Source organism: Girardinichthys multiradiatus, chromosome 6 (genome assembly GCF_021462225.1).
Source record: "Girardinichthys multiradiatus isolate DD_20200921_A chromosome 6, DD_fGirMul_XY1, whole genome shotgun sequence".
Taxonomy (NCBI): domain Eukaryota; kingdom Metazoa; phylum Chordata; class Actinopteri; order Cyprinodontiformes; family Goodeidae; genus Girardinichthys; species Girardinichthys multiradiatus.
In genome coordinates, this window is record NC_061799.1 from 46,288,291 (window position 1) to 46,302,212 (window position 13,922).

The 13,922-nt window shown below is 44.9% G+C and overlaps 2 protein-coding genes and 1 long non-coding RNA gene across 3 annotated transcripts; 1 reads left to right on the top strand and 2 right to left on the bottom strand.

The window, feature by feature from the left end:
- Positions 1–151: 151 nt before the first annotated feature.
- Positions 152–564, bottom strand: LOC124869355. Its single transcript, XR_007038564.1, has 2 exons — positions 508–564; positions 152–429 (listed from the first exon to the last, which is right to left on the bottom strand). It is a non-coding gene; the product is annotated as an uncharacterized LOC124869355 (long non-coding RNA).
- Positions 565–3,998: 3,434 nt separating this feature from the next.
- On the top strand, positions 3,999–11,199 carry LOC124869312 (E3 ubiquitin-protein ligase TRIM63-like). Its single transcript, XM_047367111.1, has 9 exons — positions 3,999–4,314; positions 5,096–5,268; positions 8,314–8,488; positions 8,560–8,655; positions 8,730–8,963; positions 9,057–9,079; positions 9,163–9,287; positions 9,363–9,571; positions 9,659–11,199. Exons 1-9 carry the CDS (start codon positions 4,195–4,197, stop codon positions 9,734–9,736), a joined length of 1,233 nt encoding a protein of 410 aa, XP_047223067.1. The 5' UTR covers positions 3,999–4,194; the 3' UTR covers positions 9,737–11,199.
- Positions 11,200–11,248: 49 nt separating this feature from the next.
- On the bottom strand, positions 11,249–13,666 carry LOC124869350 (corticoliberin-like). The gene is made up of 2 exons (XM_047367133.1): positions 13,626–13,666; positions 11,249–11,821 (listed from the first exon to the last, which is right to left on the bottom strand). The coding sequence occupies exon 2, from the start codon at positions 11,802–11,804 to the stop codon at positions 11,409–11,411; it is 396 nt and encodes a 131-aa protein (XP_047223089.1). The 5' UTR covers positions 11,805–11,821; positions 13,626–13,666; the 3' UTR covers positions 11,249–11,408.
- Positions 13,667–13,922: the final 256 nt, after the last annotated feature.

Consider the following 13,922-nt stretch of genomic DNA (forward strand, 5'->3'; position numbering starts at 1 on the left):
AGAAGATGGAGGAAAGACAGAGAGAAAGGAGAGATCTTCTCCTCCAATGAACAACAGTAAATGAATAAAACGCTACCAGCTCCATGGTGCAGAGATCCAGAAACAATAATAAAAAACTATGAATAAAAAGTGAACAAAATTACAAACAATATCGTATAGAATTATTTTAATATTTACAGACTGTAAAATGCTTCAAAGAAAATATAGATAAATACATAAATAGAAAGTGTCTCCAACAGTCCAATAATCTGAGCTCTATATCCAGAGCAGGAAGATGTAAATGAGGTGAATCTGCTGTATTGTTCATGATGATGTCAGCAGCCTAAATGGTTATCTTCAACATCTGTGGAGACGTTCTCTGGTGCTGCTATCTCCTCTCTAGCTTCTGAATGCAGCAGGAACCAGAGCTGCTCACATTCCAGGCTGGTGCTGAAAGCAGAGGAAACGACGCATTGATCTACTGGGAATGTCTGTTGGTTCCCATCGTGATCCCAGGACCAAATCTACCTTTAACACTCCTCTCTTCTCCTCCACCAGCAGGCTCTGCTCCTCTGTTCACTTCGCTTTTCTCCACCTTTTTTCTCTGGTTTGTTTTGGTCGTTTTAAACCTCATTCAACAAGAAGGAGATCACAGTAAAATGCTGAGTTTAATATTAATATGAATTAATATGAAATAGATGCAGCATGAAAATGACCAGCATGGAGAATAAATATAATAATAATCTAATCAGAATAATAAAGAGCGTGTAAATAAGCTACATTCAAACATGTTGATGCTGTGGGACAATTAATTAATTTGTTAAGTTTTATCATCAGGATTTAAATATTTCTGAATCCAGTTAAATTCTATCATCAGTTCATTTCTCCCCACTGATTACTGGGAGCACACTGGTTTGTTGTTTCTTTAACAACCAATCACAGCTCTTAGAAGACAGCACCACCCCTAGCAACAGGGTCAACCACCCCTAGCAACGGGGTCAACCACCCCTAGCAACAGGGTCAACCACCCCTAGCAACAGGGTCAACCACCCCTAGCAACAGGGTCAACCACCCCTAGCAGCAGGGTCAACCACCCCTAGCAACAGGGTCAACCACCCCTCCTCACTAAGAGGAGTTTCTGTCGTCTCCTCAGAGTCTCAGCAGAGAACTGAACCACTGAAGCTGAGGCTTCTTGTCAGGAATGTTTAGGATAAGATAGGAGCTCTGAGAGGCTCTCAGGATCTTTGGGAATACGGACCCAGAAACGTTCCGAACACAAGAGGCCTGAGACGTTCCAGAAACCAAACTACGAAATGTTCCAAACAGTAAAACACGTTCCGAATATCAACACACCTTGGACGTTCCTATTAGGTTGACCCCTTAAAGCAGCAGCAACCTGTTCTTAACAGACACCAGTGTGACCTTCAGACATCAGTGTCTGTTGGTGTTCCTGGGAGGTCCAATCTTCTTGTAGTTGCTGAACCTCATCAAACTACTGGTTATGTTAATTTCCCGAGGAGACACCAGTGGTCATGTGATCTACCCTGGAAGCCCTTCAGTTTGTATCAGAATGCTAATAAAGAACTAAAGAGTGATTCGGTGTCAGCCTGGTCTGTAGCTACTATCATTGTTTAACCCTTGCCATCTATAGGTACATTGTTCAATTGAAAATACTTCATGAAATATATTTCTTTGCATTTATGGTAATGGGGTAACATTTTGCAGGTATTTCTGTTTCCTACATATTTTTAACATTTCAGTGTGTTCTAGAATGTGAGGTAGAAGAAGGAGATCCATCTTTAACCCTAAATGACTCCCATGAAAACATGCATTTTAAATTTAATTCAATTCAAAATCCTTTTTTAGTCCCAGGGTTTCTTCAAAGAGTTGTTGTAGATGGTGATGCTGTGGACATTAAGGATGTCCTGAAGAGGTCAGCATCAGAGGGGATCTGGAAAAGCCTCTGCCTGAAAACGCTCTGTTGTAGGTATATTTTGTTCCTGCTTTATTTTTATATTCCACAGTGAGACTGAGGGCTTCATTGTATGTTGTTTCACTGAAGCTTTTTTCTGTTGTTTCTGACTGTTGCTTAGCAACAGAATATTTAATCACAACTGAAAAGGTCTTAGTTTGTTGATACTGATGTAAAATCATCATGAGAATGTGTTTATTACACAATTGTGTGTGTTTTTGAACAAGGAAGCTGTCTTCAGCACATTCTGCACATTTGATTATTCAGCCAACGATCTCACACACACACACACACACACACACACACACTCTTGTTTTGCTATATGTAGTGAGGACCATGTGTTGACTCCCATTGACTTCCATTGATTTTCAGTCATTTTCAACCCTTTCTATGCCCTAACCCTGACAATAACCCTAAACCTAACCATTACCAGTGCATGCCTAACCCTAACCTTAACCTAAAGTCAATTCACACCTTAGTCCTAAACCTAACCGTTAGCAAAATAGGTCGTGAGGACCAGCAAAATGTCCTCACTTTGGTACAAATGGTCCTCAATTTGATGGTGAAATTGGGAAAATGGTCTCACTGTGATGCCAAGACAGGAACACACACACACACACACACATATTGTTGCATTGACTTCTATTGATTTCTATACCCTAACCCTGAACCTAAACTCAGTTCTCACCTTAGCCCTAAACCTAAGCATTAACCCAATCAGCATTGTGAGGACCTGGAAAAATGTCCTCACAATGCTAACTTGTCTACTCTCAAATGACTGATGAGACTCGTCTCTGCAGGAGGTTCTAACTGCTACCTTGCAGTCCTTTCAAGGCATGGAAGAGATGTTCAGCAAGACTGACACTGGCAGTGAGGAGACATCAGATTAGACTTCATTTCAGTTTGAAAAAGTTTGGTTTTCCAGAACAGTTCAAGTGATGACATGGAGAAGAAGGGATGACAGAAATGAGCAATTGATCATATTCCTCAACTCTCTGCAGTATGTTCCACCACCAATTCTGACCTCAGGGCTCATCCATTATGCTTCAGCCAGGATCTGCAGCACAAAGATTTTCTTAGAGCTCTTGATTACTGGGGAAATTGTTCTTCTTATTCTCAAGGACACCATCCCATAGGGGAGAAGAACAGCACCAGACAGAGGAGATGTAGATAAAGTGGGACTGCAGGCTTTTATTGGGTTACAAATCTCAGCTGGAACCAGGGGGAAAATGTTTAGGACTGGAAAACTCTCTAGTAGTCCCAATGATGTCCCAAAGATACTACATGCCATGCACACCAGCAGCTGCCACACTGATAGCTCAGGTCCAAAGGCGAAAAACAGAGCGAAGGGAAGAACCGGGGGGTTAGATCAAGCCCGTACAGAGGTGTAAGCATTAAACAACTTGCTGATAACTTTGACAAGTCTGGACCCAATGACTGAGTGAACTCTAACAAACCGTTTTAGATTTTGTCTGTTTATTACAGGGTTAAACTTATCAATATATACAGTACAACAGTTCAACTGCTAAAATTAGTGCTTAAGTTGGTCAAATTATTTCTTGCCGTGAAAGTAAAAAAAAAATTCTTGTATGTTTCTTGAATGTTTTAGGAGTTGAACATTTTGTGAATGAAGAGTAAAATGTGAATTTTCTGAAGCAGTGTACACAGGTTGAACCTGCTGAAGTCAGGTGAACTCTCAGGTGGGAGGAGTCAGCAGTGCTTGGACAGCAGCTGCGATGGGTGGAGTAAAGGTGAGGCCTCCAACACGAGGAAGAGGAGACAACAGGCAGAAAATGTTTCTCTGTGATGGGAGTTTTACACTTTTGCATGCAGCAACATTTTGATTACCTGCAGAAAGACTTGGGTTTGTTCAACGGACTCTACATCCGTCAGGAGTCAGGATTTTACTTTCAACAGCTGGAGGATCATGTTTCAGTGTGGCCAGCAGGGGGAGTGGCAGCTGAACACTGTGCTGGTTACTGTCCCTTTAACCTCCCTGGTCTAGCTTCCTCTTCCTCCCCCTCCTCTCATCTGTCTTATGTCCCATGATGACCCTTGACATATAAGGGAATGTTGGCACGGCAACGGCTGACGTCCCTGAGTCTAAAAACAGACTGAGAGCTCAGGGAGCTGCTAAAGGCCTCCACACTCGTCTGCTGCTGCAACTTTCTCTTGTATTTTCTCTAGGACACCTCCTCTTCCTCACCTGTCCTTTCTAGGTGTCAGTGTCGTTCTCTGCCCTCATGGAGAGTCTGGAGAAGCAGCTCATCTGTCCCATCTGTCTGGAGATGTTCACCAAGCCTGTGGTCATCCTGCCATGTCAACACAACCTGTGCCGCAAGTGTGCCAACGATGTGTTCCAGGTGAGACGCAGCCGCACTACCTGTGTGGTTCTTGCAGGTCTTACGTCCAAAGGGCTATGGGTCCCGCAGTCGAAAGGTGACAGCAATATTTTGAGTTATTTAGCCTGTCACAAGCTCATATATAGTTTGGAGCTAAATATTTAGCTTGCTAACTAAAGATATAACATGCTAATTAAATATTTAGTTTGGTGCTGAATGAGGTGATGAAAATGAGACTTTGAAAAATGAAACCCCATTTTTTTCTCTTATGACAGGATAAACAAATTCAAAATATTGCTGTCAACCTCTGACTGTGGAGCTTTACATTCAGGGCAGGGTTCAGAAGATTGCTGATGCCCTGATCCATCTCTCCCTCATGTTTTGCTCCATGTGATCCAGACTTCCTGTCATTTTTGTAGAGGCTACTCTTTAGACTTTGGTTGCTTTTTTGTGTCAGTTCCTGCAAAGTGCTGTCTCAACAAACAGAAAGAAATCTGTGAAAGACCCGAAGCAGGTCCTGAGTGATCTATCATCCTTCGGTCGATCCAGGTGTGATCTTTGGGATTTGTATAGATTAACTCTGTTACATACATTCAATCTGAATACACATAAAAAGCTTCCTCTGAAAATGTTCAGGACGAAGACTGAATGGATCTGTTTTACATCATCTGTCTCACTGACTAACACACCTGAACCCGTCCCAGTGTCCACAACCACCCCATCAGACACTTGTCTGAACAACAAACGCCATGTTAACATCTTATTGGACCTGCTTAACTGTGTAATGCCCCTCCCTCTGCAGGCATCCAATCCCTACCTATCCACGAGGAGCGGCTCCACAGTGACGTCAGGTGGACGTTTCCGCTGCCCGTCCTGCAGACATGAGGTGGTTCTGGACCGACATGGTGTTTATGGACTGCAGAGGAACCTGCTGGTGGAGAACATCATCGATATGTACAAACAGGGCAGCACCAGGTACAAACACACACCTGTATGAGCACCTTTATGCCTTTATATGAGCCTGAAGCACTGAAGATCTGAGTGTACAGAAGTTCAGAACTCAGGGTTTTGGTACCTGTAATTTTTCATCAGAGACAAAATGCAGAACATCACTAGGAATATAAAGTCTCATGTTTTTCTTTTACAAGAGTCTGAAAATGGTTGGGTGATGGAGCAACCCTGATGCCTCACAGTTAGAAGGTTCTGTGTTCATGCATGTTAGGTTAACGGGTCACTCTACTTCACCAGCCACCGTGCTAGTACCGGGTTGGACCACCTATTTTCTTCAGATCTGCCTTAAGGTGTCAGAAACGTTCCTCAGTTATTCTGGTCCATGTAGACATGATGACATCACTCAGTTGTTGTCAGCTGAGCATCCATGATCAGAACCTTCTGTTCCACACATCCAAAGATGTTCTGTTGGACTGAGACCTGCAGGCAGTGAAGACCATTGGAGTTCAGTGTCATGTTCAGGAAACCGGTCTGAGATGACCTGAGCTTTGAGACATGGAGCATTATCCTGCTGGAAGGAACCACCAGAAGATGGTTCCACTTTGGTCAATCAGAGATGGAGATGGTCAGCAACAATTCTCAAAAAGGGTGCGATGGTTAAATGATGCACAGTTGGTTCTGATGGGCCCAAAGTGGGCCAAGATAATATCCCCCATCCCATGTTGCCACCACCAGCCTGAACCGCTAATACAAGGCAGGTTGAAACCATGCTTTCATGTTGTTTACACCGAGTTCTGACCCGACCATCTGAATGGTGCAGCTGAAATCCAGACTCTTTGAACCAGGAAACATTTTTCCAACCTGTTCTGGTCCGGTTCTGGTGAGTCTGTGTGGTTTAGTCTCAGTTTCCTGTTCCAGCTGACAGGGGTGGTACCTGGTGTGGTCTTCTGCTGCTGTAGAACATCTGATATATGTTCTCTTCTTCGGACCGTTCTCTGTTAACCTGAGAGATGGTTCTGGGTGGATAGACGGACAGACGGATGGACGGTTGAATGGATGGATGGATGGACGGATGAAGGGACGGACAGTTGGATGGATGGATGAATGGATGGACGGACGGTTGGATGGATGGATGGATGGATGGATAGATGGATGGATGGACAGACGGACGGATGGATGGATGAATGGACGGATGGATGGATAGATGGATGGATGGATGGATGAATGGACGGATGGATGGATGGATGGATGGACGGACGGACGGTTGGATGGATGGATGGATGGAGGGAGGGACGGACGGTTGGATGGATGGACGGACGGTTGGATGAATGGATGGATGGATGGATAGATGGATGGATGAATGGACGGATGGATGGATGGATAGATGGATGGATGGATGGATGGATGGACGGATGGAGGGACGGACAGTTGGATGGATGGATGAATGGATGGATGGATGAATGGACGGATGGATGGATGGATGGACGGACGGTTGGATGGATGGATGGATGGATGGATAGATGGATGGATGGACAGACGGACGGATGGATGGATGGATGAATGGACGGATGGATGGATAGATGGATGGACGGATGAATGGACGGATGGATGGATGGATGGATGGACGGACGGACGGTTGGATGGATGGATGGATGGAGGGAGGGACGGACGGTTGGATGGATGGACGGACGGTTGGATGAATGGATGGATGGATGGATAGATGGATGGATGGACAGACGGACGGATGGATGAATGGACGGATGGATAGATAGATGGATGGATGGATGGATGGATGGATGAATGGACGGATGGATGGATAGATGGATGGACGGACGGTTGGATGGATGGATGGATGGATGGATGGATGGATGGATGGATGGATGGACGGACGGTTGGATGGATGGATGAATGGATGGATGGATGGATGGATGGATGGATGAATGGACGGATGGATGGATGGATGGATGGATAGATGGATGGATGGACAGACGGACAGATGGATGGATGAATGGATGGATGGACGGATGGATGGATGGATGGATGACTGGATGGATGGATGGATGGATGGATGGATGGATGGACAGACGGACGGATGAATGGATGGATGGATGGATGGATGGATGAATGGACGGATGGATAGATGAATGGACGGATGGATGGACGGATGGATAGATGGACGGACGGACGGTTGGATGGATTGGTGGATGAATCAGAGGCGACTGTGGGTCAGTAGGAAGAGTAGTTGTCTTGCAATCAGAAGGTTGTGGGTTCGATTCCAGCTTCCTCCTGCCATATGTTGATATGCCCCTGGCCAAGGCACTTAACCTCAAGTTGCGTATTGGTGTTTGTGAATGTGGCTCTAGTGTGAAGTGCTTTGAGTGGTCTGTATGACTGGAAAGGTGCTATATAAGTTCAGTCCATTTATGGACAGACAGAGTCTAACTGTTTTCTATGGAGAGTCATTAATTTCTATACATAGTTTTTTGTGTGGTTTAAAATCCCTGAGGTAAGATTGTGTTACTTGAAGAACTTGATAAAGACCAGATCATTAATACTTTTAAACTACAAAGGGTGCACTTTCTTTTTTAATTCAGCTCAATTCAGTTTTATTTCTATAGCGCTGATTCACAACATGTTGTCTCAAGGTTCTTCACAACAGTCAGGTTCATACATTCCTATTAATCGTAACCATTGAACAGTTCAGTCAGATTCAGTTATTTATTCAAATTGGATAAAAAGTTTTTCTATCTAAGGAAACCCAGCAGATTGCATCCAGTCAGTGACTTGCAGCATTCACTCCTCCTGGATGAGCATGTAGAGACAGTGGACAGTCACTGGTGTTGACTTTGCAGCAATCCCTCATACTGAGCATGCATGTAGCGACAGTGGAGAGGAAAAACTCCCTTTTAACAGGAAGAAACCTCCAGCAGAACCAGAACCAGGCTCAGTGTGAGCGGCCACCTACTTTGACCGACACCACATGTTAGATTGGACATTCCACCACAACAGACCCACATTCCTGGTTCTGATGTGTTTTTGTCTCTTTGTTATTCTGTCTGTGTTCGTCAGTAAGCCGGTGCCTGAGAAGAAGCAGGAGCAGCCGATGTGTGAGGAGCATCAGGATGAGAAGATCAACATTTACTGCATCACCTGCAGCGCCCCCACCTGTTCCCTCTGCAAAGTGTTTGGAGCTCACAAAGACTGCCAGGTGGCTCCGCTCAGCGATGTCTTCACCAAGCAGAAGGTACAGCAGGAGCGCGTATTAGTGTTGGTGTATTAAGATCTGTATTAATGTGTGTCACTGACTCTGTGCAGGCAGAGCTTACTGATTGCATCTCCATGCTGGTTGGGAACAACGAGAGGATCCAGGCGATCATCAGTCAGCTGGATGAGACCTGCAGAGCTGTGGATGTGAGTGCGCCCCCTCCATCTTTGAGCGTGTTCCCTCAGCCTTCTTCTTCTCACTGGTGGACATGTGTTTGCAGGAGAACGGCCGGCGGCAGAAGTCAAAAGTGTGCGAGACATTCGACCACTTGTTTGCACTACTGGAGGAGAAGAAAGCTGAGATGACGGTGAGGGTCAACAGTGAGCAGGAGGAGAAGCTCAACTACATACGCAGTCTGAACAGGAAGTACAGCGAACACCTGGAGGGAACCGCTAAGCTGGTGGAGTCTGCCATCCAGACCATGGATGAGCCCGAAATGGCAGTTTTTCTTCAGGTGATCCTCAATGCAGTATTTACACTTTGTCACTAAATCAGAGCAGAGTGAGCTTAGATGTTACCGAAGCTTCTGTCTGAACTTTCTCCACAGACGGCCAAACCTCTGCTGCAGAAGTGAGTTCTTGTTCGTGTTGCTTCGCCCTTCATTTTCCTGCTTTTAGTTTCTAATTATTTGGTTGCTTTGTTTTCCCACTCAGACTGCTGCAGTCCACAGAAACGTCTCACCTGGATAAAGTCCAGCCTGGATACGAGAACATGGAACACTTCACGGTGAACTTTGAGCCTCAGAGGCAGGCGCTGGCAATTGTTGACTTCATCAAACGTAAACATCGCCTGATTGACCAATCACAAAGCCCAATGACTGCTTCATGTGCGCTGATGATTTGTTTTCTCGTAGTTGATGAAGATGATGATGACAGCGAAGAAGAGGTGGAAGCAAGTGGGCCACAGCCGCAGTTTGCACCTGCAGCAGCCAATCAGCAGCCCCCACTGGCACCTCCCTCAGCCACGCCCCCTCACAAACCGTCAGAGACCCCCTCGCCATCATCACTGCCATCCACTCAGGCCCCGCCCCCTCTACCTCTCCCCACTGCCAGCTCCCCCCAGGTATGAAACCGTTCATCATAACGTTTTCAGGTGAAACAAGTCACATGTTCATCTCCATGGTAACCAGCTTAAACCTTTTTGCTTCAGTCAGAACAGCAAAGTGAGCTGGAGAACAAAGATGGACCCAAACATGTCTTCTCATTCAGCTGGCTCAACCAAAAGTAAGACCATGTGATTCAGGAGAAGCAGGGAACCTGTGGAACCTGGAGAAATGAGAGCTTCGAGGTTCCTGAGGAACCTGAACAATTTGAGAAACCTGAGAAAACTAAGGAACATGGAGAACCTTGTGAACTTGGAAAACCTGACTAGTCTGAGTATGCTGAGAAACCTGGATAAACCAGACTTGTTCTCTCTGTTCAGGACTTGATCTTCTTATTTCGCTGGTGTGTCTGTGTGTTAGAAACAACAGAACCCTTCATCAAGCCGTTTTCTTCTTTACTTATTCAGAATTTTGTTGGACTGAAGATTCTTAGAACTTCTGAGGAACCTTGAGTGAAATGTCTTCATCGTGGTGCTGCTGTTGTTCTACTATTAAACATCTGTCACTGATTTATTGTTTTACTGCAGAAAAATATTTTAAACTCTATCATCTGCATAAAAACACCCCATAAATGATGAAATTCTCTCCATCATGTTCTACTTTTGCCCATCGGACTTTGTGGGTCTCGTTGTGTGTTTGGACATCATTTAAAGAAAAAGTGCTAGAACCGTCTGCACAAACCAAATTATCATGAAGATCTGCTCCTGAAACAGCTTCTCTGTGTTCTGACAGTTTTTCTGTAATATTTGTGCAATAAAAGGGAAAAGAGGGACGTCTGGGTGTCTCTGCTGAGTCTGCTGCCCCCGCGACCCGGTTGAAGGATGAAGCGGAAGACGACGAGTACAAGAACCCATATTTCTAACTGTCTGTTCCTGTGTATCAGAGCTTTTGAGGTGATCCACAGATCCAGGTTCTGTTTCAGACTGCAGTAAAATCCCTCTTCCAGCTAGGTATAAAAAGACAGACTTCAGACTACTAAGTCAGCTGGTGGTTCCACCTGACTCCAAACGGTTCTGCAGGTTTCTTTGGGTCTCTATCTAGGGCCAGATTTAAAAGCTCTGTCCTGATTATAAACCTTCCAACATCAGAGATACTGATTGATTCATATTTGTTTGGGTCAATGCTGAGCTCTGCCAGAACCCATGTCTCCGTGACAACGACCTGATCACAAGGAGCTGAAGTTATAAAATATTCTACAGCTTTAAAGACAGTTTAGATGCAGAAAATAAATCAGAAGATTGTTATAGAAATGTAGTTCCTTGCTTGATTTACTCCTTGATTCTCTACAGGAACTGACAAAAGTATTAGAACCCCTCAGTGTTGATCCATTCTTCTCTTATTTAGTCTTAGAGTAATGGTTTCTCAGCCTTCTGCTTGCAGCCATGTGAGATAATATGTACGCCACACTATTAAGATTATGTCTGGGACAACAGGTCTCATGAGAGGCACCTTGAAAACTGTTGTAGCTTCTAGGAGAACTTTTACTTTGTCTGGTCACAATGATTTAGCAGCACTACTGAGAACTTCTCCAATGCTGTAAAATCCTTTTCTCTTGCAAGATTAAAATAAAGCTGATTCTGAGGGACAATCATCCGTCTCTGTCTTGGTAAAAACTAATGATCAAAGGAGATCTGGTGTTTCATCTTATTATTAATTTATTGATGACAGATCAGAGGGTTAGACAGAACCTCTCCATGCAGTGAAATCGATAAAAGTTCAGTGTAAGAAATATTCTGGTCTTAGTTGTAGTTCTGTTAGATATCTGAGAATCCTGCAGAACAAACATGAAGGTTTGGATCATTTTCCAAAGCTGTCCATCATCTTACGGTTACTGTCAGCCTGCTGGGCCAGCTGCTCAGCCCGGGCCATCTCCAGAACTTCTCTGAGGAGATGGAATGTCAAATCCAAAGATAGGGGAGGTTCTTCAGACCTCTTCATCTTCTTCTTTGCCTCCTCATCCTGTTGCTCTGCCCAGAGCTGCAGCAGAGCCCTCTTGACTTCTAAGGAGGAGGGGATGTCCACAGCACGACCTCCTCCTTCCAGCTGCAGGGAAAGCTCCTCCCCCAGGCGGAGGAGCAGCGGCTGAGAAAGGAGCAGGTGGTGACCGGAGGGACCTTCAGCAGGTCGACCATCTGATTGAGGGTGGAAGATGGAGAGAAGAGCTGAGAGCCAGAGGAAGATGTTCAGCTTCATCTTCACATCACAGGAGTCTGCAGGAGGATTAGGAGGAAGATGATTTATCATTTACATGAACAAACTGGAATCTGTCAGACAGATAAGATTTAAACCAGCCTAGCGCTGTTCCCCTGATCCCTACAACATATTCCAGCCTTTTTAAGAGAATATTATGGTCGACTGGATCAAATGCAGCACTGAGATCTAACAGAACCAGTACAGACACAAGTCCATTATCTGAGGCCATAAGAATATCATTAGTGACTTTCAGCAGAGCTGTTTCAGTGCTATGATGAGCTCTGAAACCTGACTGAAACTCTTCAAACAGGTCATTGCTGTATAAATGTTCACACAGAACCATCTGGTCCAGAACCATCTGATCCAGAACTATCTGATCCAGAACTATCTGATCCAGAACTATCTGGTCCAGAACCATCTGGTCCAGAACCATCTGATCCAGAACCATCTGGTCCAGAACCATCTGATCCAGAACTATCTGATCCAGAACTATCTGATCCAGAACCATCTGATCCAGAACCATCTGGTCCAGAACCATCTGATCCAGAACTATCTGATCCAGAACTATCTGGTCCAGAACCATCTGGTCCAGAACCATCTGATCCAGAACTATCTGGTCCAGAACCATCTGATCCAGAACCATCTGATCCAGAACCATCTGATCCAGAACCATCTGGTCCAGAACCATCTGATCCAGAACCATCTGATCCAGAACTATCTGGTCCAGAACCATCTGGTCCAGAACCATCTGATCCAGAACTATCTGGTCCAGAACCATCTGATCCAGAACCATCTGATCCAGAACTATCTGGTCCAGAACCATCTGGTCCAGAACCATCTGATCCAGAACTATCTGGTCCAGAACCATCTGGTCCAGAACCATCTGGTCCAGAACTATCTGATCCAGAACCATCTGGTCCAGAACCATCTGATCCAGAACTATCTGGTCCAGAACTATCTGGTCCAGAACCATCTGATCCAGAACCATCTGATCCAGAACCATCTGATCCAGAACTATCTGGTCCAGAACCATCTGGTCCAGAACCATCTGATCCAGAACTATCTGGTCCAGAACTATCTGGTCCAGAACCATCTGGTCCAGAGCCATCTGGTCCAGAACCATCTGATCCAGAACCATCTGATCCAGAACTATCTGATCCAGAACCATCTGGTCCAGAACCATCTGATCCAGAACCATCTGGTCCAGAACTGGTCCAGAACCATCTGATCCAGAACCATCTGATCCAGAACTGGTCCAGAACCATCTGGTCCAGAACCATCTGATCAACAATGGAACAGTGACCTCCAGGAACAGACTGAAGGTTTTCAGTCTCAACGATTTCCTGAACCAGATTGTTGGGACTAACTCAGTTTGCTTCAGGATAATATGGATCAGGAGGATGTACAGATGGGTTTAGTTCTGCTTGTTGGTTCTGGTAGGTTCTGTGAAAACGTGTACTTCTTTTCTTTTAGATGAAATAAAATTCAGCTGCTTTGAATTCTGAAGGAAACCAAAAGCTCTGAGCAGCTCACTCCCACATTTATTTAATCAGTTCTGTTGGATCACAATCAATGTGTTGTTGGGTTTCTGTAACAGAACCTCCTGAGGCATGACGAGATGTTCCTCTAACCGACTGATCCAAAAACATGGAAGACAAAAATCAGAAGAAGCCTGAGGAACCAGAAAATTCCAAGCTGGATCCAATTTGTTGATTCAAACGTTTTTTTGTTGTTCATCAGAAAAAATGAGCAAATTATTGATTATTAGCGGACTGGATCAATGAAAACTCCCCAGGAAACCCAGATCTAGATGTTTCTTACCTGCTGGGTTGTGAAGCGTCTCTTCGGATTCGTTGGACCAACTGAAACGTTCAGATTGCTCCGTTTTTTATACCTGAGAGACAGCAGAGAGGGGAGGGGGGTTTGCACATGCTCAGATTCACCGTCACTGACCTGATGAAGACGATGAGATGAAGGTTTAATAAAGACATGTGGAACTGTCCAAAATAAGAGTTTCTGATTGCTCTTTGTGTCTGCTGGAGGCGGTGGAGGATCTCCTGAGAAGATAAAAAGAAGATGATGTTGATGTGACCTTTCTGTGAATGGATGCTGTGACCT

Bases quoted from the DNA above. Each gene is read 5' to 3' on its own strand.
- LOC124869312 (XM_047367111.1), top strand. From the start codon at position 4,195: ATGGAGAGTCTGGAGAAGCAGCTCATCTGTCCCATCTGTCTGGAGATG. The intron at 4,315-5,095 runs GTGAGACGCAGC...CTCCCTCTGCAG, and splicing joins GTGCCAACGATGTGTTCCAG to GCATCCAATCCCTACCTATC. The intron at 9,572-9,658 runs GTATGAAACCGT...TTTTTGCTTCAG, and splicing joins CCACTGCCAGCTCCCCCCAG to TCAGAACAGCAAAGTGAGCT.
- LOC124869350 (XM_047367133.1), bottom strand. From the start codon at position 11,804: ATGAAGCTGAACATCTTCCTCTGGCTCTCAGCTCTTCTCTCCATCTTC.